We start from the raw sequence: 27,848 nt of genomic DNA, 5'->3' as shown, positions 1-27,848 counted from the left end.
GGATGTTAACATTATGATTAGATCTTCTCTTCTGCAGAATATATGGTGATAATTATTAGATTTTGTCTCAGATGGACTCATTCACCATTAGGAATTATTTACCCACTTTAAGTTGGTCATTCATAAACAGGCCAAATTATAAAAATCACCATTACCTGGCATATAATAGGTGTTCAAATACTTGCTAAATGACTGAAGAGATCAACACTAGATTTCCACATGAATGTCTTCTTTCAAAAACATTGACCCAAAAGGGGCAGGGAACAAGAAGAGTGTCTCACAGAATAACAGCAAGAGTCACAATAATGCAAATGTCAGCAAGCACTCCCGGGGCCCTGTTCTACGGGGCTGTGCGCTCATTTCAGCCTCACAGCCCCCTCAGAAAGATGAGACTATGTTTAATCCCATTTCATAGATGAGAGAATGAAGGCACACAGAGCTTAAGAAACTTGCACAGAGTGGCAGCCACTGAAGCCCGTTTTTGCACCCAGCGGTCTGTGCCTGAGTCTGAGCACACTCACTGACAGGAGAAATGAAAACATTTTTACTCTCCTCATTTGGATCCTGTCTTTCACAGACATCCCTTCACACATGCCGAGTTTGTGTTTGTTTGTTTTCTTTTTTGAGACAGGGTCTTGTTTTGTCACCCAGGCTGGAGTGCAGTGGTGCGATCATAGCTTACTGCAGCCTGGAACTCCTGGCACATGCCAAGTTTTAAAAATGAAAAGCCTGTTTTGGGGACAGTGTTTGCCCTTCAAAAGATAAAGCCGAGCTGCTCCAAGCTCTCGAAATATATTATTTCCCCATCCCAGTTGTGCACCATGGACTAATGCAAGCTCAGGAAGAAACCGACAAGCAAAGTGGCTTCCTAAAGATGTGGAATGCGAAGGAAGCACCCTCAGAGAACTAGGCTAAGCCCACCCAGGGAACAAGGATAGAGGGAACAGGGATGGTCAAAGCAGAGGATGATCAGCTGGGAAAACGAGAGCAGCAGCAAGAAAGCAGCAGATGTCTGACGACGGACATTTTAAATGAAAGCCTGCGCCTCCCCCAAAAGGAGAACTCACAAACTTCAACATTTTCAATCACTCCCTTCTGACATGATAAAACAAAATTAGTTACCTATCTCCAAATCTGCACGCTCCTGTTTTACTGTAGAAGGGACAGTTAGCTCGATCCTTCTCCATGACTCTGAAATCCACGGGTGGTTCTGGGTTTTGCCATGTGGTACCATTTTCCAACTGTTGAAAATAACCATGACTTTACTGGTGGAGTAAAATCCCATGAAAGACGAGATGTTTCAAAGTCTATTAAAATATTTTCCTCAAAGACAAACATGGTTTCATTTAAGAATGCGAACATTTAAGTTGTAACAGGCGATGAAGACTTTACAAACTGTCCTGAGACACGAGCTCCATGCCTCTCTTGGCTCCTGGTCACTTTCCTTTATCTGGTATCACTACTGCCACCAGGGGCCGCTGCCAAGGTTTCCATCCATTCTAAAAAGGGTCCAAGAAGGCCAGGCGCAGTGGCTCACACCTGTAATCCCAGCACTTTGGGAGGCCAAGGCGGGTGGATCACCTGAGGTCAGGAGTTCAAGACCAGCCTGACCAACATGGAGAAACCCCATCTCTATTAAAAATATAAAATTAGCTGGGCTTGGTAGCACACACCTGTAATCCCAGCTACTCAGGAGGCTGGGGCAGGAGAGTTGCTTGAACCCAGGAGGCGGAGGCTGCAGTGAGCTGGGATTGTACCATTGCACTCCAGCCTGGGCAACAAGAGCAAAACTCCGTCTCGAAAAAAGAAAAAAAAGAAAAAAAAAGGGGGTCCAAGAACTTATTAGGGAACCACCACATTCAGAAATAGAAGTTACTCTGATTCAAGGTAAACTGTCCACTGGAGGCTTACAGTATGTGATGTCGCTTAAACACACTGTAAGGACTCTAAACAAGTCCAGTCCACAGGGGTCATGAATACCATTTGTATTTGTTCATCAATAAAGTTTGTTGTTGTTGTATAAATCAAAGCACGACAAACATGATTCCAGATATCCAAACATGATCTGAGTAACCTACCACAAAACTAACATTACTGGAACTATTATTTCTAAGTAAACATTAATTGGTCTCAAATTCTCAATGAAAGGTTTTAAAAATACCTCATTTTCAGCCTGATCCAGCATCTTCTGCAAAGCTTCCTAAAAATGGTGCAAACATAGGACTAATGAAAACCCAGAAGTCAGGTAAGTCACATCTGGTTTCTCTGGTTAAGAATCTCAAGTGTAACAATTAAAACTCACACACACACACACGAGTACACACGTTCTAATTTTCTTTTGAATCAAAGATCTTTTGAAAAGCTTTCAAACGATATATAGCTGAGACTTCTCTCTCTCTTTTTTTTTTTTGAGACAGGGTCTCACTCTGTCATCCAGGCTGGAATGCAGTGGCGTGACCTCAGCTCACTGCAACCTCCGCCTCCCAGGCTCAAGTGATCTCCCACCTCAGCCTCCTGAGTAGCTGGGACTATAGTCACGCACCACCATGCCTGGATAATTTTTCTATTTTCTGTAGAGATAGAGTTTCACCATGTTGCCCAGGTTAGTCTCGAACTCCTGAGCTCAAGCAATCCACCCGCCTCGGCCTCCCAAAGTGCTGGAATTACAGATGTGAGCTACCATGCCCGGCCCATACCTGAGACATTCTATTCAAATAGAAAATTTACTAGGTCCCATTGCAAAATATTTAAAATAGTCTTATAAGAGTTTCAATAATAGTAATACTTAGTATATTTGAGTATATATACCATGTCCTAGTTTGTAAAAGGGAGTATTAGTGAATATAAAACACAATGCTAGGCCGGGCACGGTGTCTCACGCCTATAATCCTAGCACTTTGAGAGGCTGAGGTGGGTGGATCACTTGAGGTCAGGAGTTCTAGATCAGCCTGGCCAAGATGGTGAAACCCCATGGCTACTGAAAATACAAAAATTAGCTGGGTGTGGTAGCACGTGCCTGTAATCCTAGCTACTTGGGAGGCTGAGACAAGAGAATCGCTTGAACCCAGGAGGCGGAGGTTGCAGTTAGCCGAGATCACGCTACTGCACTCCAGCCTGGGTGAAAGAGCAAGACTGCATCTAAAAAAACGAACAAACAAACAAACAAAAAAACCCCAAACAACAATGCTAGATGAAATCATAAACATTTAGCAGAAGCTAAAATATGACATGACCAGTGGTAATTAGCACTTAGGAGAAAATTCTAACGTTTTAATAAGGCAAAGGAGGTTCTGTAATATGCCAGTAAATTTCTACCTAATTGGCATTTGAACAAGTTGTACCTATGTTTAACAGTCTTATCTTCCCTAGCCCCTTAAAGCATTACATAAGACTCGTATGTCTAGCTGCTTATTTGTGGTGCTTGAAACAGAACTCTTGTCCTCTACACTCCCCGGCCCACATCCACCTGAATGCTCCCTCAGTGAATAGCGCTGCCAGTCATCTGTCTATTCAGACTAAAAACCTAAAAATATGACTTGAATTCCCCTCTCTCTCTTTGTCCTCCCTCCCATTCAATCTACTAGCTAGAGTCCCACTGACTCTGCTTTGACACACCCCAAATCTGTGTACTTATCTTTATTTGGAATCAGAGGCCTTTTAACCCGTCACTGTTCCCCATTCCTCATTTTTTATAGTAAGTAAAAGTGATCTGTTAAAAAGGTCTGGTGCAGTGGTTCGTTCACACCAGCACTTTGGGAGGCCGAGGTGGATGGATCCCTTGAGGTCAGGAGTTCGAGACCAGGCTGGCCAACATGGTGAAACCCTGTCTCTACTAAAAATACAAAAATTAGCTGGGCGTGGTAGCAGGCACCTATAATCCCAGCTACTCAGGGGGCTGAGGCACATGAATTGCTTGAACCCGGGAGGCAGAAGTTGCAGTAAGCAGAGATCACGCCACTGCACTCCAGCCTGGGTGACAGCGTGAGACTCCATCTCAAAAGAAATTTTTTTTTAAAAGAATGATCTGTTAAAAGGTACAGATATAAATGAGATAGAGTCATTCCCTGCTTAAACCCCTTCAATGGCTTACCATTATAGGAAACATAAAATCCAAACTCCTCCTTCAAATCCAGGAAGCCCTACCTGATCTGACTCTGCTTACCCTCCACTACCCACCCTCCCCCAGCAACCTCCTCCACTTCCCTTCTCTCCTTTGGACTCTAGATTTCAGGCTCCCTGGCCTTTTTTCAGCCTTCAAGCTTCAGGCCTCTTCCCGCTGAGATCTCTCCACTCAGGTGTCAGCTCAAACATCACCTCCTCAGAAATTTCCTTGAGCAGGCAATCTATAGAAGCACAACTCTATTCTCATTACTCTATCACATCACTCTGCTTTCTTTTTCCTTCTTTTTTTTTTTTGAGACGAAGTCTAGCTCTGTCACCCAGGTTGGAGTGCAGTGGCTCAAGCTTGGCTCACTGCAACCTCTGCCTCCCGGGTTCAAGCGATTCTTCTGCCTCAGCCTCCTGAGTAGCTGGGACTACAGGCGCCCGTCACCACACCAGGCTAATTTTTTGTATTTTTAGTACAGACGAGGTTTCACCACGTTGACCAGGCTGGTCTCGAACTCCTGACCTCGTGATCTGCCCGCCTCAGCCTCCCAAAGTGCTGGGATTACAGGCATGAGCCACCACGCCCAGCCTGCTTTATTTCTTTATAGCACTTAATATGATCACATTTTGAATGATCTGTTTTGCTTACTCATCATCTTACACTCCCATATAAAAAACTAGCTTGATGAGAGCAAAGACTGTGTCTTTCACTGCTGTCTCTGTCCACTAGCGAAGTGTCTAGCATACAGCAGAAACACATACTGCCGATTCTTTTTTATAAGCTTAGAATCTATTTCATGTCCCTCATTTCTCCTTAATGTCTCACAGATTTCCTCTGAAACAAAAGCATTTAAAGGAGGCCTTAGCTGTTACCGAATTCCTGAAAGACCTCAGTTGAGGAACACTCTACTGTTAAAATAGGAATTAATTCCTCTCTATAAAAAAATGACAAGCTCCAAATAATTTTTCTCCCCCCTAAAAACCTAGCATGATCTTGCCTCATCTGGAAAGAAGTGCTCAAATAAAGGTGTTTAAAATCTGCATTGAAATTAACAGATGGCCTGAGATACAAAAAACAAAGATTGTGGAGGCTGCTTCTGCCCCATATTGACTACGATGTAGACACATGCATTTTTCCCAATTATAAGGTGATTATCCAATTTTATGCTATTTAAATTTAGCTATATTACAGAAAAGACAAATCCTGATGAATCAGTCAAGGGAAGATGAGCTGTGATACCTCAGAAATAAATATACTGTTAAGGAATAGCAGCAAAACATACCAAATAAATCTTTTAAAAAGAATCCTGAAAGATAGAGAAGATGCATACATACATACGCCTCACAGATTTTTTTTTTTTTTTTTTTTGAGACAGAGTCTCGCTCTGTCGCCCAGGCTGGAGTGCAGTGGCGTGATCTCGGCTCACTGCAAGCTCCGCCTCCTGGGTTCACGCCATTCTCCTGCCTCAGTCTCCCTAGTAGCTGGGACTACAGGCGCCTGCCACTACGCCCAGCTAATTTTTTGTATTTTTCATAGAGACGGGGTTTCACCGTGTTAGCCAGGATGGTCTCAATCTCCTGACCTTGTGATCTGCCTGCCTCGGCCTCCCAAAGTGCTGGGATTACAGGTGTGAGCCACCGCAACCTGGCCGATTTTTTTTTTTTTTTAATAAGCAACTGTGTATTAGCTACAATTGTCTTCATAGCCTAAGTGGAAGAGGAAGTCAAGATTTAATACAAATAACAAAAACTATTTCCTAGTTCCTCAATATTTGAGTTCCTGATTTCTTTAAATCCTCTAATTCTTGCTGACATGTCGTAAAAAGTTCTCTTATGACCTAAATAAATGTGGAAACAAAACAAAATATTATTCTCTAAAGAAGTCAACTCACATACAGCAGAACCTCAGAAAAACACAAGTTGCTATAAAGCAAGCGCCAGCTGCCTGTTTCGTAAATAAAGCTTTCCCGGAACACAGACATACCCACTCATCTACATATTACTGATGGCTACATTCAGGGCACATTGGCAGAGTTGGATGTTTGCCACAGAGACCAAACCATAAAGCCTAAAATATTTACCATCTGGCCCTTTAAAACATTTGCCAATGCCCACTATAAAGGGTAAATAGGGTAAAGCTGAAGAAAACTTGAAGGAATCTGCCACTGCACGGACCCAAAGAAGAGAGTCAGAAGGGAACTCTGGTGTATGTCTAGACTGAAATATGATTCTTTCCAAACAAACAAATGAAGTGACAAGAAAAAAGAAAAAAAAAACCCCAAACGCTGACATGCCTACTGCTTATTCTTCAAACTCATCCCACAGCACATCCCAGGACAGGAATCACCTCTTTTTCTTTCTTCTCCTGTCGTTTCTGCTCCTCCTCTTCTCTCTCTTTTCTCTGCTGTTCTTCCCATTGTTCCTTTAACTTTCTCTTTAAAGGGGAAGAAAAAGTAACTTTGTTTCAGACACTTTTTCAAAACATTTCACATACAGGACACATAGATGAAAAACTTTTAAAACACTGGCATACTGAATAAGATCAGTTTTGCTTTTTTTAAAGTTCAAGATAGGCAACTCTTTGTTTTTTCTTTTTGAGATGGAGTTTCGCTCTTGTTGCCCAGGCTGGAGTGCAATGGCGCGATCTCGTCTCACTTCAACCTCCCAAGATAGGCAGCTCTTCATGAGAGTTATTATGGTGAAGTAATCAGTTTGTTCACTAGTTACGTGACTCCTACCGTACCTCTTGTTCTTCTTGCCGTTTTTTAGCCGCCTCTTCCTTTTCCTTCTTTATTCTGAATTCTTCTTGTGCCTTCTGCTCTCTTAGCAACCACTCCTCATGTAATCTTTGCCTATCAGTATAATGATGTAATCAGACAAAAGAAATGGGCATTAATCCACAAATACACACACACATGAGAGCAAAATGACACATTTTGGGATTGATTCAAATATCACGAAAGCTATTTTCTATTAAAGCAGTCAAGTGGGTGTAAGAGAACGAGAAGAGTAGAGCTTTTGGAAAAGCACCACGTGTCAGCAACTATCTTCCTAATGGGCAATAACTTAAAATCCCTCTTACATTTCATAGGTATATATGGCTGTGACATACTTTACAGAAAAAAAGGACACTATGACTTTCCCTCTAGACTGATCACAGTGACGTTTAGGTGCCAATAAAATGGGTAGCAAGTTTCAAAGCAGCATCTACCTTTTCACATTCAGAAAGCATTTCCCTTCCTATTCTATGCAATTATTTTTATTTATTTATTTATTTTGAGACAGAGTATCGCTCTGTTGCCCAGGCTGGAGTGCAGTGGTGCGATCTTGGCTCACTGCAACCTCTGCCTCCTGGGTTCAAGTGATTCTCCTGCCTCAGCCTCCTGAGTAGCTGGGATTACAGGTGCCCACCACCATGCAAGGCTAATTTTTGTATTTTTAGTACAGACAGCATTTCACCATGTTGGCCAGGCTGGTCTTGAACTCCTGACCTCAAGTGATCCACCTGCCTAGGCCTCCCAAAGTGCTGGGATTACAGGTGTGAGCCACCGCACCCAGCCCCTATTCTTAAAAGTAGCAATTCCACGATGGCAGCACGCTGAAAACCCGTTTTCCTCTGCCATAAACGTTTGGACTACTACTCCACACAGTTAAGAGACTCCTGTGGTTTGCCTCCAAACACCTAAACTGCCAAAAGAAGGAAACTAAAAGTACATTGTGATCATGTTTTTAAAATAAAGCTACAGGTTTTAAGAAATGAAGTTATAATAATAAAGTAGTGAGGGCCGGGCACAATAGCTCACACCTATAATCCCAGCACTTTGGGAGGCCATGGTGGGCAGATCACCTGAGGTCAGGAATTTGAGACCAGCCTGCCCAACATGGTGAACCCCATCTCTGCTAAAAATACAAAAATTAGCCGGCGTGGTGGCAGCTGCCTGTAATCGCAGCTACTTGGGAGATTGAGGCAGGAGAATCGCTTGAACCTGGGAGGCGGAGGTTGCAGTGAGCCGAGATCATGCCACTGCACTCCAGCCTGGATGACAGAGCAAGACTTCGTCTCAAAAAATGAAAAAGTAAAAATAAACTAGTGAGTGTCTAGTCTATTTTTTATATGACCAATTATAATGAGTGGTATTACCTTAAAGTGGCAAGTGTCTCAGGCATCCAATATCACAAATTTCTAATCTAAAGCGGGGCTTAGATTTCTAAAGTCTACTTGCCAATTAGGTGTTTAGAACCCCAAATTCATTTTTCCACTGAATTTATAAAACGGAAATGAAATATGAGAAACTGTTCTGTATTACTTCAGCAGTATCAGGAGTTCAGTAAAGTTTTCTGTCTCGTCTGGGGACCTAACCACAATTTTAAATAAAACATATTACATTTCCAAATACAGATTCCAGGAACACGTCTTTTAGCCATGGCAGAGGCTGGCACACTGCCTATATCAGTGTTCCCATGCCATGTGTGAGGGTACCATACAGATGCTTCAGTGTGCACAGCTCTGATTTACGAATCTTTTGAAAAACATACAATTGCATATAACTGAACCAAATGATATATAAATTAAGACCACAAGAAAGTAAAATGTTAAAAATTTTAAAATTTAATAACTTGAATATACATCTGCTTTGAAATAGGACATAAAGTCGTACAGTATTTTTACATAATTTTCTTGCTTTTCAACAATAGTATGCAACTCATAAAGAAATAAAGATCTAAGGAGCACAAAGATACATGTATGTGATTTAAAAGAAGCATTTCAAATAAACAGGAAAAAAATTACTTTCTTATTTAATACCATATCTATTGTCTTCATCACAATAGAAATCTATAATAAGAACTAGAGCTATCACAGCACCTCTTATCTGCTGACACTGTGTTAAACACTGTACATCCATCACCTCATTTAATCTTCACAATTCTGTGAGGTGGATACTATGATTGACTTTATCTCCATAGTAAAGACAAGGAAACAGAAGCTTAGAGACATTAAGAAATTTCGGCTGAGCACGGTGGCTCACACCTGTAATCTCAGCAATTTGTGAGGCCGAAGTGGGCGGATCACGAGGTCAAGAGATCGAGACCATACTGGCCAACATGGTGAAACCCCATCTCTACTAAAAGTACAAAAAAAATTAACTGGGCGTGGTGGTGCGCGCCTGTAGTCCCAGCTACTCGGGAGGCTGAGGCAGGAGAATCGCCTGAATCTGGGAGGTGGAGGTTGCAGTGAGCCGAGATCACACCACTGCACTCCAGCCTGGCGACAGAACGAGACTCTGTCTCAAACAAAACAAAACAAAACAAAACAAAATTTTAAAAAAACATGTATCCCAAAAGAGAAAGGTGTAAGACTTGAGCAATCTACAAATAGGTAATAAAACATATAAAAAGATACCCTTCCTAATTCAGAAATGTGCATTTGAAACAGTGAAATACAACTTTTCATTACAGGAGTTGTATAAACTGCCAGTGCCTAGTATGAGTGAAGGTATGAGGAGATGGGCCCCTACATTCACTGCCAGAAGGGCTGCAAACTGCAAACCAGGAAGCCCTTTCTACCTGGCCATCTACATTTTACAGGAACTTACGCTTTGATTCCAACAATCTCATTTTTAGTCATTTTCTTAAGGAAATAATTTGACGATTACCAAGGATATATAAACATGGATGCTTACTGCAACTTTTTACATATGAGTAAAAAACCAATATAACCTGAAAGTCTATCAGTAGAGAACTATAAATTACGAATGAATAAACTACGAATAGCAAATAAATTATGCTACTTCTGTACAGTGGGTACTGTATTGCCACTGAAACGGTTGAATTAGATCCCTGCATCAGGACTTAAATAAATGCACTATATATTTAGCAGGAAAGCAATTTATAGAAAAATATGTATAAATATCATGCCATTATAGAAAGACCCACGTAAAGTACATTTATACTTTCCTTTTCTCTTTCTTAACAGTGGCTATCTTTGGGTGTGTTGCAATTATTAAAGCCCTTTCCCTTTTTACATTTGTTAATTTTTTTGTTTTTCTTCTGCTTTCAAAAACAATTACAGGCCAGGTGCAGTGGCTCACGCCTGTAATCCCAGCACTTTGGGAGGCCAAGGCAGGCGGATCGCTTCATCACAAGAGATCAAGACCAGCCTGGCCAACATGGTGAAACCCTGTCTCTACTAAAAATACAAAAATTAGCTGGGTGTGGTGGTGCACACCTGTTGTCCCAGCTACTCGGGAGGCCGAGGCAGGAGAATCGCTTGAACCCGGGAGGCGGAGGTTGCAGTGAGCCGAGATCACTACACTGCACTCCAGCCTGGCAACAGAGCGAGACTCCGTCTAAAAAAAAAAATCAAAAAAAAAAAAAAAAACAATTACAAATTAGTAAAAACAGAAGAAAAGTCCTTCCATTTTTTTAAAAAAATAACATTTAGTTTTAGCCCATCAACTACAGATTTAAATAATTTATACAGGGTATTTTATAAGAACTATTTTGTATAAGATTTTATACAGAAGACTGGTACTGGTTAGTAAAGGCTGAGAATATTCCAATAAAGTAACTTCATTCACTTTAAGTGTTTCAATTAGCACTGACCTCTCTCTTTCCAATAGCTTCTCTTCTTCTAGTTGTTGTTCTTCAATAAAAGTGTCCTCCTCTTCCTCCTTCTGTGAGAGTCCTAGGGAATTTAAATGCTTTATTAAACTGAGCACTGCAAATCCTTGGTCAAAAATTCAGGAAAAAAATACATGTAACCTTTAACGTATAAAATTATGGTAAAAATCTTTTTCTTAAGCTTTCTAACAAGAAAGTCTCCGATCAACCTTCTTTGATACAATGCAAGCATCAAAAAGGACGATAGTGGTGGCGGACAGCACATTACATTTAACAATTAATCAACAGTTCCACAATTATACTTAAAAAGGAAATTAGCTTGGTGTGGTGGCAGGCACCTGTAATCCCAGCTACTTGGGAAGCCGAGGCAGGAGAATCACTTGAACCTGGGAAGCGGAGGTTTCAGTGAGCCAAGATCGTGCCATTGCACTCCAGCTGGGCAACAACAGCGAAACTCCATCTCAAAAAAAAAAAGGTGGTGGGGCTGTGGAAAGGAACATCCATCCTAACAGAAGAATGGCAACGAAAAAATGCAGAAAAACGTAAGTCGAAAAATCATCACTTTTGCAACCCCCACTGTAAAAATTTAGACAGAGACATTAAAAACATTGAATGAAAGCTTGCTGGGAAGAGTATATTCACACTATCTCAACATATCACCCCAGACATGAGGACTAATTAGAAAAGAAAAAAAAAAAAATGCAATGCTTTCCAATGGAGCGATCTGGGTGGGTAACACTTTTTTTTTTCTTTTTTTTTTTTTGAGATGGGAGTCTTGCTCTGTCACCAGGCTGGAGTGCAATGGCGCGATCTTGGCTCACTGCAACCTCTGCCTCCCGGGTTCAAGCAATTCTCCCGCGTCAGCCTCCTGAGTAGTTGGGACTACAGGCACACGCCATGATGCCCAGCTAATTTTTGTATTTTTAGTGGAGACGGGGGTTTCACCACGTTGGCCAGGGTGGTCTCGATCTCCTGACCTTGTGATCCTCCCGCCTCGGCCTCCCAAAGTGCTGGGATTGCAGGTTTGAGCCACGGCGCCCGGCCCTGGGTAGGTAACACCGTAACCACAGTTAGCATCACCGGGAGTGCAACAACCTGGCGTGATAGGTCTCATGATTTATGCAATAAGAAGTTTACAACATCTCCTCTGTAATCCTTTGTGCTGAAGAGTGTTGTCACCTGAAATTAATCATGAGAAGACAGAATAATCCAGAATGCAAGGCATTCCACAAGATAACTGGCTTGAGTTTTTCAAAACAATCAATCCTGGTTTGGGGAAGTTTAAATACGGCCTGTATGTCATACCACTGAATTACTGCTCATGTACTCAGGTGTAAGTTTGGTATTGTGGTTCTGTGGGAGAATGTCCTTATTCTCAGGAGTTACAGGCTGAAGAATTTAGGGGTGAGGTGCTGCTATCTGCAACTGCCATCCAAAAGGTTCAGAAAAAATGTTCTATGTATGTATCTCTTTAAATAGAGAGAAAGAAAGAAAGAAAGGCCAAACGTTAACAACTGGCAAATCTTTCTGAAAGGTTCATGGATATTTATTGTGCTATTTTTTTCAACTTTCTGTAGATTAGAACATTTTCCAAATAAAAACATGAAAAAATAATTTTAATAGAAGAGACATTTACATCCTCTCCTATTCAAAATTTGGGAAAAAAATCAGTGAAAGTGGAAGAGAAATGGAAGACTGAAATAATCTTAATGTTACAGATGTCAGGCTTAAAGAAAACAAGTCTGTGTTTATCACAGGTGTTGACTACAGTTCTAACTGAAGGATCATCCAGTCCTAGATAATTACAATAATTTACTTTTCTTAAGTAAGTAAATTTTATTATTTCAGCAACTGGAATTAAAAGGGGCAACAAATGTAGAATAAGTTCTCAATCACATAAAATAATATCTAATTGTTCAGATAATTAAATGATCGAATGTACTTAAAGGGCCAGAGAACGTGGCACAGAGGATATGACCTGACTTACTAGCAGAGGTATGCCCATAGATTAGACAGGGCATAGACACAGCTGACACTCACAAACACCTGTTGACTGACTCACTCAACTCCTCATCGCCTCAAAACCAAGCTCATATACTCCACAGAAGTGCTTGCTAACAGTTCTGGGCATAGCATTTTCCCCATGTGTACAATCAGACATATGCAATACATATAGATACAATACAGTTGACCCTTGAACAACACAGGTTTGAACCGCCTTGGTCTATTTAAATACAGATTTTTTTCAATAAATACACTGGAACATTTAGGGGAGATCTGCAACAATTTGAAAAAAAAATACCAGGTAAGTGGCATGGCCTAGAAACACTGAAAAAAATTAAGAAAAAGGTATGTCATGAATGTATAAAATATATGTACATAGTAGTCTATTTTATCATTTGCTACCATAAATATAAATCTATTATAAAAAGTTAATGCAGGGCTGGGAGCAGTGGCTCACGACCATAATCCCAGCACTTTGGGAGGCCGAGGCAGGAGGATCACCTGAGGTCAGGAGTTCGAGAGCAGCCTGGCCAACATGGTGAATCCCATCTCTACGAAAAATACAAAAATTAGTCAGGCGTGGTGGCAGCCCCCTGTAATCCCAGCTACTCAGGAGACTGAGGCAGGAGAATCGCTTGAACCTGGGAGGTGGAGGTTGCAGTGAGTGGAGATTGCGCCACTGCACTACAGCCTGGGCAACAAGAGCAAAACTCCGTCTCAGAAAAAAAAAAACAAAAAAACTTAATGCAGATACTGTTAAGCAATATTGTGCTGGCTTGAGCAGCACATATACAGATACTGTTACAATATAAGTTAAGTGTTTTATTGTTGTTCCCTTGCTTAAAGCATTTGAAACAGGCCAGGGAGCAGTGGCTCATGCTGGTAATCCCAGCACTTTGGGAGGCCGAGGTGGATGGATCACTTGAGGTCAGGAGTTCGAGACCAGCCTGGCCAACATGGCAAAACCCCATCTCTACTAAAAATAAAAAAATTAGCCGGGCATGGTGGTGCACGCCTGTAATCCCAGCTACTCAGGAGGCTGAGGCAGGAGAATCGCTTGAACCCGGGAAGCAGACGTTGCAGTGAGCCGAAATTGTACCACAGCACTCTAGTCTGGGTGACAGAGTGAGCCTCTGTCTCAAAAAAAAAAAAAAAAAAGAGCATTTGAAACAAAATTATCTCTGACTCCATTCCATTGTAAGACAGAGAAGTTTGGTCTCAAATATTTTTCCTTGAATATTACCATGAAAGTTGTGCTACAACATAATCATTGACAACTTTTTTTAAAGTTAAAATTTATCAAAACTTATATTTATAGACCATATATGGCACATTCACAGTTGAGAAAAAATGTAAACAAATATAAATATGCAGTATTAAATCATAACTGCATACAATTAACTATAGTACAAAACAAGGAAAAAAATGCATCCAATGAGGCACAGAAGGAAGAAAAAAAATTAACTGTAGTACATACTGTACTATTGTAATAATTTCATAGCCACCTCCTGTTGCTATTGTAGTGAGCTCAAATACGAGTATTCACTTAAAATGCCTTGTGACACTAATCATCTCTGCATGAGCAGTTCATCTCTTCAGTAAATTGCGTGTGGCAGTAAGAAGTCATCTCTGGCGTATTTTTCATCGTGTTTACTACAAAATGGTAAACCTTGAATAACATCATGAGACTCACACAAAATGCAACTAGTGATGCTGGAAGTGCTCTCAAGAAGCAGAGAAGCCGGGCGCGGTGGCTCAAGCCTGTAATCCCAGCACTTTGGGAGGCCGAGACGGGTGGATCACGAGGTCAGCAGATCGAGACCATCCTGGCTAACCCGGTGAAACCCCGTCTCTACTAAAAAAAAATACGAAAAACTAGCCGGGCAAGGTGGCGGGCGCCTGTAGTCCCAGCTACTCGGGAGGCTGAGGCAGGAGAATGGCGTGAACCCGGGAGGCGGAGCTTGCAGTGAGCTGAGATCCGGCCACTGCACTCCAGCCTGGGCCACAGAGCGAGACTCCATCTCACAAAAAAAAAAAAAAAAAAAGAAGCAGAGAAAAGTCATGATGACCGGGCAGTGTGGTGCACGCCTGTAATTCCAGCTACTAGGGAGGCTGAGGCAGGAGAACTGCTTGAACCTGGGAGGCGGAGGTTGCAGTGAGCCGAGTTCATGCCACTGCACTCCAGCCTGGGCAACAGAGCAAGACTCTGTCTCAAAAAATAAAATAAAATAAAGAAAGAAAAGAAAATCATTGAGGAGAAAGAATATCTGCCTGAATAGGATGCCCGGCTAATTTTTGTATTTTTAGGAGAGACAGGGTTTCATCACGTTGGCCTGGCTGGTCTCGAGCTCCCGACCTCATGATCCACCCGCCTTGGCCTCCCAAAGTGCTAGGATTCCAGGTGTGAGCCACCGTGCCTGTCCTCAACAGGTTTTGAATGCAGATGAAAGCATCCTATTCTAGAAAAGCACCACAAAGGACATTTAGAAGGCAGAGAAGCAAGCAGCAGGATTGAAAACAAAAAGAGACAGGCAAACTCTACTGTTTCATGTAAATGTAATGGGGTTTATGATCAGAACTGCCCTTATCTATAAAGCTGCTAATCCCCACCCCAATCCTTGAAGAGAAAAGATCAGCGCCAGCTGCCTGTCTTTTGGTTGTACAACTAGAAGTCCTGGATAACGGAAATCCTTTTTTCTGAATTGGTTCCACTGATGCTTTGTCCCTGAAGTCAGGAAGTACCTTGCCAGTAAGGAACTGGCTTTTAAAATTCTTTTAAGATTGGACAATGCCCCTGGCCACCCAGAACCCCATAAGTTCAACAATGAAGGTGTCATAGTGGTCTACTTGCCCCCAAACACAATGTTTCTAATTCAGCCTCTAGACCAGGGGGTTGTTAAGAACCTCTAAAGCTCATTACACGTGGTACTCTACAGAAAGGATCATCAATGCTATGGAAGAGAACCCTATCACAGAGAGCATCAAGAAAGCGTATAAAGATTATACCATTGAAGATGTTATTGTCATTATAGAAAAAGCCATGAAAATCATCAAGCCCAAAACAAAGTCTTGCTGGAGAAAAAACTGCGTCCAGATATTGTGCATGACTTCACAGAACTTAAGACAGAGCCAATCAACGAAATCATGAAAGAGATTGTAAATATGGGGGAAAAAAGGGGGCAGGGGTGTCGGGGTGAAGGGTCTCAAGATACAGATCTTGAAGAAATTCAAGAGTTAACAGATACAACAGAGTAGTTAACAAAAGTCAATTTGATAGGGATGAGTCCTTCCAAAGCAGTGTAAGGTGATGAGGAAGAAAACTTAGGTGAAGCAGTGCCAGAAAACAAATTGACACTAGACAATCTGGCAGAAGGGCCAATTATTCAAGACTGCTTTTGACTTCTTCTATGAACCCTTCTAAACTGAAAAGTAATGCATTTAAACTAAAGCAAATGGTGGAAGAATTGGTACTGTAGAGAAACATTTTTAGAGAAATGAAAAAGCAAAAATGTTAGACAGAAATTAGAATGTATTTCTGCAAAGTTACACCAAGTGCGTCTACCCTCTTGCCTTCCCTTCCACCTCCTCCACCTCTTCCGCCTCTGCCACCCAAGACAGCAAGACCAAATCATCCTCTTCCTCCTTGGCCTACTCAACATGAAGACAAGGAGAATGAAGACCTTTATGATGAACCACTTCCATTTAATGAAGGGCAAATATATTTTCTCCTCCTCGTGATTTTCTTAGTAACATTCTTTTCTCTAGCTTACTTTATTATAAGAATAGGGTATATAATACATATAACATACAAAGTATGTGTTAATCAACAATTTATGTTATTGGTAAGGCTTACAGTCAACAGTAGGCACTTAATAGTTAAGTTTTGGGGGAGTGAAAAGTTATATGCAAATTTTCTACTATGCAGAGGGGCGGGGGGTGGTCAGAGTCCCTAACTTCCACATTGTTCAAGGATCAAATGTATATCCAATGGTATTACACAGGTTGAGCACCCCAAATCCAAAAATCACGAACATTTTGAGTGACAACAATGCTCAAAGGAAATGTTCACTGGAGCATTTCGAATTTTGGATTTTTGGATTTGGGATGCTGAACTGGTAAATACAATGCAAGCATTTCAGATAAGGGATACTCAACCTGTACATGTAACTATACACACAGAATCATGCTATAGTTTTGCAACTTGCTTTTAATATCTTAATTTCTGACGAGGTAGCTTGTTTCAGGTTATCTCAAGTAGAACTGGGTGCCACAGAAGCTATCTGTAATTAAGAGCTCACTATTCCAGAAATCATTTGCCAAGGTGCTCCAATCATTTGCCAAGACACTCTCACAGTAACACTCAACATTCTAGCCTTCCGGCCATCCAATGTGTGCTACAATGAACAGCAGTGTTCCTGGCCAGGCGCAGTGGCTCACGCCTGTAATCCCAGCACTTTGGGAGGCCAAGGCAGGCGGATCACCTGAGGTCAGGAGTTCAAGACCAGCCTGGCCAACATGGTGAAACCCTATCTCTACAAAAGTACAAAAATTAGCCGGGCATGATAGTGGGTACCTGTAATCCCAGCTACTCAGGAGGCTGAGGTGGAGGAATCACTTGAACCTGGGAGGCAGAGGTTACGGTGGGCCAAGATTGTGCCATTGCACTCCAGCCTGAGCGAGAGAGTGAGACTCTGTCTCAAAAAAAAAAAAAAAACAGGACCATTCCATAGTCTACAGTATTCATGAAGTACCACTAGGCAAAGAATTGTGAGTTGGAGTGGGCAAAACTAGGAGCAGAAGGGCAGAGACAGGTGCTTAGTCTTGGATATGGCATTAGTTATATAATCTTGACAGACCAGTGACCTGGATCCTTTAATGGACTAAACTACCATGGGACACGACTTGCCTGACTCTCCACAGAGGCTCATTCTGAACACATTTTGCTAAGTAAAAAGGAAAAAAAAAATCAAAACAATACAAATACCAGCTGTTATAGGATGGAGTGCAGGAAAAGAAAAAGAGGAAGAAGTTAAAAAAAATTTAGAATATATAATATTTAGAATAAAACAGGTTAAATGAACAAAGTAAAGTAGCTGAAAATTTCAAGGAGGGAGAGAGGAAGTACAATAAGGGCCTCAATAACTCCAACCTATCCTAGTTTTCCTTTTATCCCTGATGCTTTGTTCTGCCTCTAGTGGATGAGTTTTCAACTAATAAGACAGAAATGCTAACACAGGTTGCAGGTAAACAAACTGCTCCTTCCATTCTAAATATCCCAGTACTGACGCTAAAATAATTACTCGGGAACTCCAATGGTAAATAAAACCTCTATGGCTATGTTTCTCAAGGCCCAAGAATCCTAGTTACTTGAGGCCATGGTCTCCGGATTTCAAGAATTGTCTAGGATAATTTCATAAGCATATTCTGGATAATGTGAATGACAATCATTATAATCCAGTACTACTGTGTGATTTCAGTGCTCGCATCTGGATTTATAATTACTACATAATTTTATAACTAAGTCCTAATTTTATTGCATTAAGCAGCAGATTTAATACATAAATGTTAGGTTTGCCATGTGAAGGTCAAATGACCAGCTGTACAAATAAAGTTCTACAGTAATTTCATAGAAAAAGTGGTAAATAACCATAAGGCAACATTAGTAGAGGCATTCCAAACTCTCATCAGTGCCATATACATATTGTGAGGAGCATCGGTTTCATATCATTCCTAGCATTATCTCATGTGATGGATCCATCTGCCTTGGCTTCCCAAAGTGCTGGGATTACAGGCATGAGCCACCACGTGCCCAGCTCATATATTGTTTTATAGTCAAACAATGGCTTCAGGCCAGGCGTGGTAGCCTGAAGTTGCCTTCCCTCTTGCCTTCCTGTTGAGGCCAGGAGTTCGAGACCAGCCCAGGCAATATAGTGAAAACCCATCTCTACAAAAATTTTAAAAATTAGCCAGGTGGGCCAGGGGCGGTAGCTCACACCTGTAATCCCAGCACTTTGGAAGGCTGAGGTGGGTGGATCACCTGAGGTCAGAAGTTCGAGACCAGCCTGGCCAACATGATGGGGTTTCACCCCATCTCTACTAAAAATACAAAAATTAGCCGGGTGTGGTTGCGCGCGCCTGTAATCCCAGCTACTCAGGAGGCTGCAGCAGAAGAACTGCTTGAACCCAGGAGGCAGAGGCTGCAGTGAGCCAAGATCGTGCCATTGCACTCCAGCCTGGGCAACAGAGCGAGACTCCGTCTCAAAAAAAAGAAAAAAGAAAAAAGAAAATTAGCCAGGTGTGGTGGTGGATGCCTGTAGTCCCAGCTACTTGGGAGGCTGAGGTGGGAGGACTGCTTGAGCCTGGGAGGTGGAGGCTGCTGTGAGCCATGGTTGTGCCGATGCATTTCCCTCCTGGGCAACAGAACAAGACTCTGTCTCAAAAATAAATAAATGAGCTTCATAACTAGTATTATGTTGACATATATTTGAATAACATAATAATTTGGGTAAACAAAGGGTCTCATATTAGTGAAGTTTGAGAAAAACTTGCAAACCGTCTAATACTTTCAACTCCTGCTGGTTTTATGAAGAAAAATATTCACCGAATACTTACTATGTGTGCAAGGACTGTGCTAGCTACTGTAATTCATGAAGCTTGCAACTATAATATTAGATACTTTATAAACAGTTACACCAAATCAATGGGCGATCATTCACCAAGACTTCCTCTTCCTGACTTTAGTACGTTAACATCGTTTCTGACAGGTGTTTCTAAATAACTACTTGGCGGGCAGTAGTCACAGCTATTTTTCTTCTGACACAGTATTTGACTTCCTTCTGACACTGGGGCTTCAAGTTAGGGCTGGAGTGGACAGAGCAATTTCACAACACAGAAAATAGGATAGAGAGTCCATTACCTGAGTCTCTCAGTCGAGCAAGTTCCTGCCGACGTTTCTTTCGTTTCTCTTTCTTCAGGGCGGCCCTGTACTTTTTGTGGCTGGAAGATTAAGACATACATACACGACGATCAGCGGCTACACTACAGCGCTGCCCGAACTCCCCGCTCCTCTGTGCCCAATGAAAGGAAATAATTCGGGTGCGGAGGAGAGAAATCTTGCTTCCTGTATTTTAATTACAGAACAGGCATCTATCATCCCCTCATCCTCCGACTTCCAGACGGCAGTTCTTCTCCATCCGCCAACCTGATCCTCTCCTCGCTTGCCTGAGCCCACAGCCGCCCGTGAAAGTCCGGGGAGGGGACTAGAGCGCGCACCAGGAAGGAATCGAGCTGCCGCGGTGGCTCACTTAGCTTGGCCTAGCTTCCCTTTTCTTGCTGCCACCACATCCTCCATGCCCACGATCGGCCCGCTTGCCTGCTCATCTCCCCGTACGGAGCTTACCTTGGTTTCTCTGGAAACGTCATTTTCTCGGGCGCAGCCATCTTGCCGGCACCGCCCCGCCCCTCCAGGTCTGGCAGGAAAGGGCGGGCCTAAGAGCCGAGACAGGCACGCGCAGGCGCGGGTATCGAGCAGCCGCCACACGCGCGGGACCAGAAACGGAAAGCCGGAGGTACCCTTCGGCGGCTCGTCTTCCAAAACGCTGCTCAAATAAATATCTCCTTCCCGCAAAAATCCTCTGGAGCTTTTACCCTGCCCTAGAAGTAATTGTCGCTTCAGCACTTGCCCAGTGCTTTATCACTGTCTCCCTCCTTGCCCTAGCAGGACGTGTTGTGGCCAGGTTAAAGTCACACTCTCCCGCTTTTCTCAGCATCCACTCATAAAGTCACATCCCGCACAGAGCTGCTCTCCCGGCTTTATTTCCGACTTTTCCAGGTTACGCGTCCTTCCGCCGATCTCTATCAGCGCTTCAGACAACGCTCCAGACTCCGCTCCGTGCCAGTCACACCTGTTCTGGTCCCTTAAGCAAACCTAACTCCCGGGGCTGCAAAGCTGTTACCTCTGCCCCTGAGGAGTTTACAATCGAGAAGAACCAATACATCATATGTTGCAAGCAAACATGAAGTTTACCTAACCTAGTCCACCTAGGGATTCAGGGAGAGCTTTTTTTTTTTTTTTTTTTTCTTTTTCCCAGTATCACATGTGACTCAATTGCAGTATCAGGGAGCGCTTTCTGATGCTAAGAGTTGAGTTTGGAAGGAAGATGCCCTTTACCCAGACGGAGAAAGGTGGGAATGCGGTTACAGTCAGATCAGCATAAGCAAAGGCACTGAAAGGTGAAACTGGAATATGCTGGGAACAGCAAGAATTTTGGCAGTCGAATTTATTTATTTTTTCATTTCTTACATATTAGAGACAGGGTCTTGCTCTTTCACCCAGGCTGGAGTGCAGGCGCAATTAAGACTAACTGCAGCCTCGACTTCCTGGGGTCAAGCTATCCTTCCGCCTCAGCCTCCCGAGTAGCTGGGAATACAGGAGCGAGCCACCACGCCTGCCCAGCTGTCCAATTTAACGTGCAATTCGAGGCCGGATGCTGTGGTTCACACCTGTAATCCCAGCACTTTGGGAGGCCAAGGCGGGTGGATCACCAGAGGTCAGGAGTTCGTCAGCCTGGCCAACATGGTGAAACCCCATCTGTACTAAAAATACAAAATTAGCCAGGTGTGGTGGTGCATGCCTGTAGTTCTAGCTACTCTGGAGGCTGAGACAGGAGAACTGCTTGAACCCGGGAGTTGGAGGCCGCAGTGAGCCGAGATGGCACCACTGCCCTCCAGCCTGGGCAACACAGCAAGACTCCGTCTCAAAAAAACAAAACAAAATAAAGTGCAATTCGAGAGTATCAAGGAATACAGTTGTAGTGATGGGCTGGGAGGGCTAGGTTAAGGAGGAGGGCCTGATGTGCCATGTTAAGACGCTCTGTTTACATTCCGTAGAGACAACAGTGAACCGTTGAAAGCTTTTAAATAGAGGTTTATTTTGGTTGTGTTTGTGTTTTAGGTAAATTACTCTGCTTTGCAATATAAAGGATTAAAAGATAAAACTAGAATATCACAATAATCTAGGTGAGAGGTGATGAGGAATTAAACTGGGGCAGTAAGAGTAGGGATTGAGAAACTAAAAATCATCCCAACTAATAATCAGACTGTAATGTACACATACAAGGCCAGGGACAAGGCCAAGCAAAAAATGTTCCTCACAAGGATACATTACAGCTGTAAAATGACTAACAACCTCTATCTTTTGAGTGACTGAATAGATTCCTTGGCCTAGCTTTGTTCCGTTGTCCTCCAAATTAAAGTTGCTGAGATACTCAATTACTAAACTGCCTTGCTTCCCCTAATCCCTCCTTAGAATTACTCAACTGAAACCCAAACTCTGCATAAAACCTCACCCTAATCTCTCTTATACCGACACACTTGGAGCAACACATATTCCCTTCAGCCTCAAGTTGACCTTGTCCAGCTCAGTGCATCCGTTGGGTCTTGAGTAAATTCCTTAATGTCTACCCCTGTTTTCTCTTCTGTAAAAATCAAGAGAGTCATCATAGTTCCCATCTCATAACGCTTTTATTGTGAAAACTAAGATAACCCATGCTATATGCTGATACAGTGCCTAGCAATAGTGAATGCCTCCAAAACTTTAGCTGTTACATCATCATCACCATCATTATTAGTGTGAAAACTTCCTGAGGGGGTGAGGCACTGTATGCATTTCCAGTACAAGCATTCCACCTTTCATAACATCTATCATGGTTTACTACACATTGTCACTTTCACCTTTCTGCTTCTTGACTAAATCTTAAACTAAACTGTCTAGTTGGAGGTTCGGCAGTTGTATCCCCAAAGTAGAGTGCCTTGGATGGCACAGAATGTTATAGCTATGCAAGTCACCAATTTTGCTGGTCCTTGCGATGAGAATTTACGCTGAGAATTGCTGCCCATTCTGAACGCATCAGTGTTTGAGCTGTTGTAACATTTCTTATGAATCAGACCAGACTTTCACTTCAGAACAATAAATAACAATTCCTTCTAAGAAATCTCGGCTCACTGCAACCTCCGTCTCCTGGGCTCAAGCGATTCTTCTGCCTCAGCCTCCCATGTAACTGGGATTACAGGCGCGTGCCACAACCACCCGGCTAATTTTTGTATTTTTTAGTAGAGACGGGGTTTCACCATATTGGCCAGGCTGTTCTTGAACTCCTGACCTCAGGTAATCTGCCTGCCTTGGCCTCCCAAAGTGCCGGGATTACAAGCATGAGCCACTGCACCCAGCCATAGATTTTTTAGTGAGTTCGAAATGGACGTAAATTTCCTTTTATAGGAGTTAGACACTTATTTTTAACAATTAACCACTGAATTCATTTTCAGAAATAGGCCTGAATTGCTTATTAATTTCATTATAGATGTAACTCTAAAAGCCAATTCCATTTCCGAACTATAATTACCATCGTTTGAATTTAACAGAGAAAGATGTCTTCCAAGACTTCTTTTGGGTGGATGCCTGGTTTTAGAACAGCCAACTTTACCCTAACCCATGTACAAGACAGTTCTCCAGGTGGCCTTGGACTGACCCAGTTCTCCCTTCTTCCTTGCTTGGAGTTCTTAAGAATAACTGTAGAAGGCACTGAGAATGCAATGTCCTGATATGGAGGAACTGCCTGAAACAGCCTGGCCCTGTTCTTGTCCCTCCTAGGGAATGTAACATCTTGAGTTAGGGAGGAACTGTTTGAGATAGCCAGTTGTGTTCCTCTCTCTCCTTTAAAGCTTTGCCCAATGAGTTATGTGGCTCCTATGGTATATAACCCAAGGCAGGCTATGCTGCAAGTGGGGCACGTACAGTCAAGACTCCATCAGCCCTGCCCCGGGCAGCTTTCTTGATCCCTGGGGTACTGGCTCACCATGGAGCCAGGGCCTCTTTTGTCCCTTGCTTCCTGTCTGTAAGTAATACATCTGCTTCATGTAATGTATTGGGTATGAGTGTGTTCTGTCACACTGGACTCAGACAGGTTGGTAACCAGTATACACTGAACCTGTTAAAGGATATCTCAGGCCGGGCACGGTGGCTCAAGCCTGTAATCCCAGCACTTTGGGAGGCCGAGACGGGCGGATCACGAGGTCAGGAGATCGAGACCATCCTGGTTAACACGGTGAAACCCCGTCTCTACTAAAAAATACAAAAAACTAGCCGGCCGGGGTGGCGGACGCCTGTAGTCCCAGCTACTCGGGAGGCGGAGGCAGGAGAATGGCCTGAACCCGGGAGGCAGAGCTTGCAGTGAGCTGAGATCCGGCCACTGCACTCCAGCCTGGGTGACAGTGCGAGACTCCGTCTCAAAAAAAAAAAAAAAAAAAGGATATCTCATTAATTTACAGACATATATATATAGACTGAAACAATAGGAAGGAAGTCTTTCACCAACCACTAATATTGTAAAGAAAGGCTTTTATTGAGCTAGTATTATTTAATGAAGATGGGCAGCAATTTTAATACAATCTTCTTTTCCAAGACCTTTGACAGACCTTAGGCCCAATTTTCCACCTTTATGTCTAGGAAAGTGCAAGTAAAACACTTTTGAGGGCATGAAAAACACAAGCTTGTTGTTAAGGTGTATCAGTAGCCAGGGAAATCGGCCGTGCCCCTTTCAGGGTCATCTAACTAAGGCATGGAGAAAGAAACTGCCTCAAGCCAGCTTCTATCACCTCTGCAGGGAAGGTGGCCATGCAAACCAGGACATGGTTCAAAGTGAAAAAGAGTGTGGTTAATAATCACACCAGAACACCAGATATAAGAGGTAAGGGCAAGTCAGCATTCTGTACATTGCTTCTCCCTTCAATTTGGAAAACTCAGTGCAGTAGGGTTTTGCACTGATCGTTTCACGAGACAGCTAGGAGGAAAGCCTGTGTGCTCTGGAAAATGCATATCTTGTGTGTTTACCCTTTTAAAGGTAACTATACTTCGAAACAGGTGAACTGCAGAAAATTAACAAAGACTTCTCTTTTTACCATGTTTACCTTTTTAAGAATTTCACGCATTTCCGGCCAGGCGCGGTGCCTCACGCCTGTAATCCCAGCACTTTGGGAGGCTAAGGTGGGTGGATCACCTGAGGTCAGAAGTTCAAGACCAGCCTGGTCAACGCTGTGAAACCCCGTCTCTACTAAGTATACAAAAATTAGCTGGGTGTGTGGCGGACGCCTGTAATCCCAGCTACTTAGGAGGCTGAGGCAGGAGAATTGCTTGAACCTGGGAGGCAGAGGTTGCAGTGAGCTGAGATGGCGCTATAGCGCTCCAGCCTGGGCAACAAGAGCGGAAGTTCGCTCCAAAAAAAAAAAAAAAAAAAGAATTTTATGCATTTCCTAGGGCATACATGCAAAAGCCTTCACATTTCCCCCTTTTTAAAAGAGATATTTCTCAAACTTATATGTATACAGTTCAGTAGTGTTAAGTACAATCACACTTGTTTTGCAACAGATCTCTAGAATTCTTGCAACACAAGCTCTGTACCCACTAAATACAAATTCACCCTCTCCCCTTCCCCCAACCCTTGGCAACCACCTTTCTACTTTCTATTGTATGATCTTGACTACTTTGGACACTTCACATGGAGGAATCATACAGTATTTGTTCTTTTGTGGCTGGCTTATTTCACTTGGCATAATGCCTTCAAGGTTCATCCACATTGTACATTTGACAGCATTTCCTTCTTTTTAAAGGCTGAATAATATTCCATTGAACGTATATACCACATTTTCTTTATCCATTCATCAGTTGATGGACATTTGGGATGCTTCCAGAACCTCTTGGCTATTGTAAATAATGCTGCTATGAACATGGGTGTACAGATATCTCTTTGAGATCCCGCTTTGGTGGTAATTCTTATGGTAATTCTGTTTTCAGTTCTTTGGGAAACCCGTGTACTGTTTTCCATGACCACTATTTTACATTACCACCAACAGTGCACAAGAGTTTCAACTTCTCTGCATTCTCCCCAATACTTGTTATTTTTTTGTTCTTCTGATAGTGGCCAACATGATGGGCGTGAGATGATAACTCATTGTGATTTTGATTTATATTTCCCTAATAATTAGCAATGTTGAGCATATTTTCATGTTCTTATTGGCCATTTGTATATCTTCTTTGGAGAAATGTCTGTGCAAGTCCTTTGCTCATTTTTTTTTTTTTTTTTTTTTTTTTTTTTGAGACGGAGTCTCGCTCTGTCGCCCAGGCTGGAGTGCAGTGGCCGGATCTCAGCTCACTGCAAGCTCTGCCTCCCGGGTTTACGCCATTCTCCTGCCTCAGCCTCCCGAGTAGCTGGGATTACAGGCGCCCGCCACCTCGCCCGGCTAATTTTTTGTATTTTTTTAGTAGAGACAGGGTTTCACCGTGTTAGCCAGGATGGTCTCGATCTCCTGACCTCATGATCCGCCCGTCTCGGCCTCCCAAAGTGCTAGGATTACAGGCTTGAGCCACCGCGCCCGGCCCCCTTTGCCCATTTTTAAAAATTGAGTTATTTGGTTTTCTTGTTGTTGAGTTATAGAAGTTCCTCATATATTCTGGATTTGGGGTCCTTATAAGATATATGATTTGCAATTATTTTCTCTCATTCTAGAGCTTGCCTTTTCACTTTGTTGATTGCTTCCTTTGACACACAGAAATTTTTAAGTTTGATGTAGTCCCATTTCCTTCCTAACCATCTTAAGTGTACAGTCAGTAGTGTTAAGTATATTCATCCAACCCTATCTTGCAGACCAGATGACAAACATATTAATGAAAGAACTACTACCAGTCATTGATGCAACACTGAGTCTGAATATAGGCTTAGACGCATTTGGAAACATTCCAAGATATTTATAAGCAAGAGACACGGGGGCATGAATTCCTCAGAATATGTAGAATTATCTAGATTTTAGCCTATCTGACAAGTTTCTCTCCCTATTACCATAACAAAAGTTTTTTAAAGCACTGTATAAACTGAGAGATTTAAGTTAATCACCTGCCTTGCAAAGAACCTTGACTAATGAGTAAATAAAGTTCAGACAGTTGTAAAGTGAAGACAGGATAGCTCTTTCACTGTAGAAAACATTATCATTATATACTATGTAACAGTGTGCAAATAATACAAAATAATATTATAAACCATAGGCTATTAGATTACTAGTCCTTTGAAAAATATTTCTGGAAATGTACAATGAAAGAATTCTAAGTTCTAGGCACTTTAAGCATCTTTTCTCTTCTTTTCTCTTCTCTTTTTTATTAGACACGGAGTCTCACTCTGTCGCCCAGGCTAGAGTGCAGTGGTGCGATCTTGGCTCACTGCAACCATCACCTCCCGGGTTCAAGCGGTTCTCCAGCCTCAGCTTCCCGAGTAGCTGGCATTACAGGTGCCCACCACCATGCCTGGCTAATTTTTTTTATTTTTAGTAGTGACAGGGTTTCATCATGTTGGCCAGGCTGGTCTCGAACTGCTGACCTCAAGTGATCTTCCCGCCTCAGCCTCCCAAAGTGCTAGATTACAGGTGTGAGCCACTGTGCCCAGCCAAGCATTTTCTTTAAAATATTCTGCATATATTTCCTATATGATCAGACCTTTAAGTAAAATATCTGATCTTCGGAAATGCAAAGGGATTTCTGGGTATAGGAAAAGTCTTATTTTCTTATAATTACAAAATATATTTTCTACATCATAAATCGATAGTAAGCGTATCATGTCCTTGTAACAACTAAACACTGGGGCAAATATAATATACTGATTGATAAGCCCTTATGAAAGAATACACATTCATGTTATAAAATAAAATACATCTAAAACCATGGCCAATGTTCAGCCAGGAAGTACCAGTCTGGGCCAACAGGCTGTTTCTGAAAGGCCTGAGTTCTGGTCAGTGTCTGTGCCTTACTTTTGATTATAATCCCTACGTATAGTGCTATAGAACCACTAATGGATAAACATAAAAAAGATAGCTCAAAAATGTCAGACATAAAAAGATATTACAAGCCGGGCCAGGTGGCCAGCACCTGTAGCCCCAGCTACTCCAGAGGCTAAGGCAGGAGGACTGCTTGAGCCTAGGAGTTCAAGGCTGCAGTGAGCTATCACTGGGCCACTGCACTCTAGCCTGGGCAACAGAGCAAGAACTAGTCTCTTAAAGAAAAAAAAAAAAGAAAAAAA

General features: G+C 42.5%; 1 protein-coding gene across 1 annotated transcript in view; it reads right to left on the bottom strand.

The window, feature by feature from the left end:
* The window catches only part of ZRSR2 (zinc finger CCCH-type, RNA binding motif and serine/arginine rich 2), a 32,574-nt gene extending 12,363 nt beyond the window's left edge, over positions 1–20,211 (bottom strand). Inside the window, exons 1-7 of the mRNA XM_025372625.1 lie at positions 20,132–20,211; positions 19,649–19,728; positions 10,711–10,792; positions 6,851–6,959; positions 6,455–6,541; positions 2,162–2,200; positions 1,123–1,241 (exon numbers count right to left, since the gene is read on the bottom strand). Coding sequence (XP_025228410.1) covers positions 1,123–1,241; positions 2,162–2,200; positions 6,455–6,541; positions 6,851–6,959; positions 10,711–10,792; positions 19,649–19,728; positions 20,132–20,172 — 557 coding nt within the window. The 5' untranslated portion in view covers positions 20,173–20,211. The remainder of the gene's footprint in view (positions 1–1,122; positions 1,242–2,161; positions 2,201–6,454; positions 6,542–6,850; positions 6,960–10,710; positions 10,793–19,648; positions 19,729–20,131) is intronic.
* Between the last annotated feature and the right edge of the window lie 7,637 nt (positions 20,212–27,848).

Source organism: Theropithecus gelada, chromosome X (genome assembly GCF_003255815.1).
Source record: "Theropithecus gelada isolate Dixy chromosome X, Tgel_1.0, whole genome shotgun sequence".
NCBI classification, from domain to species: domain Eukaryota; kingdom Metazoa; phylum Chordata; class Mammalia; order Primates; family Cercopithecidae; genus Theropithecus; species Theropithecus gelada.
The sequence above is the reverse complement of the archived record's forward strand: the minus strand, read 5'-3'. Positions and strand labels throughout refer to the sequence as shown.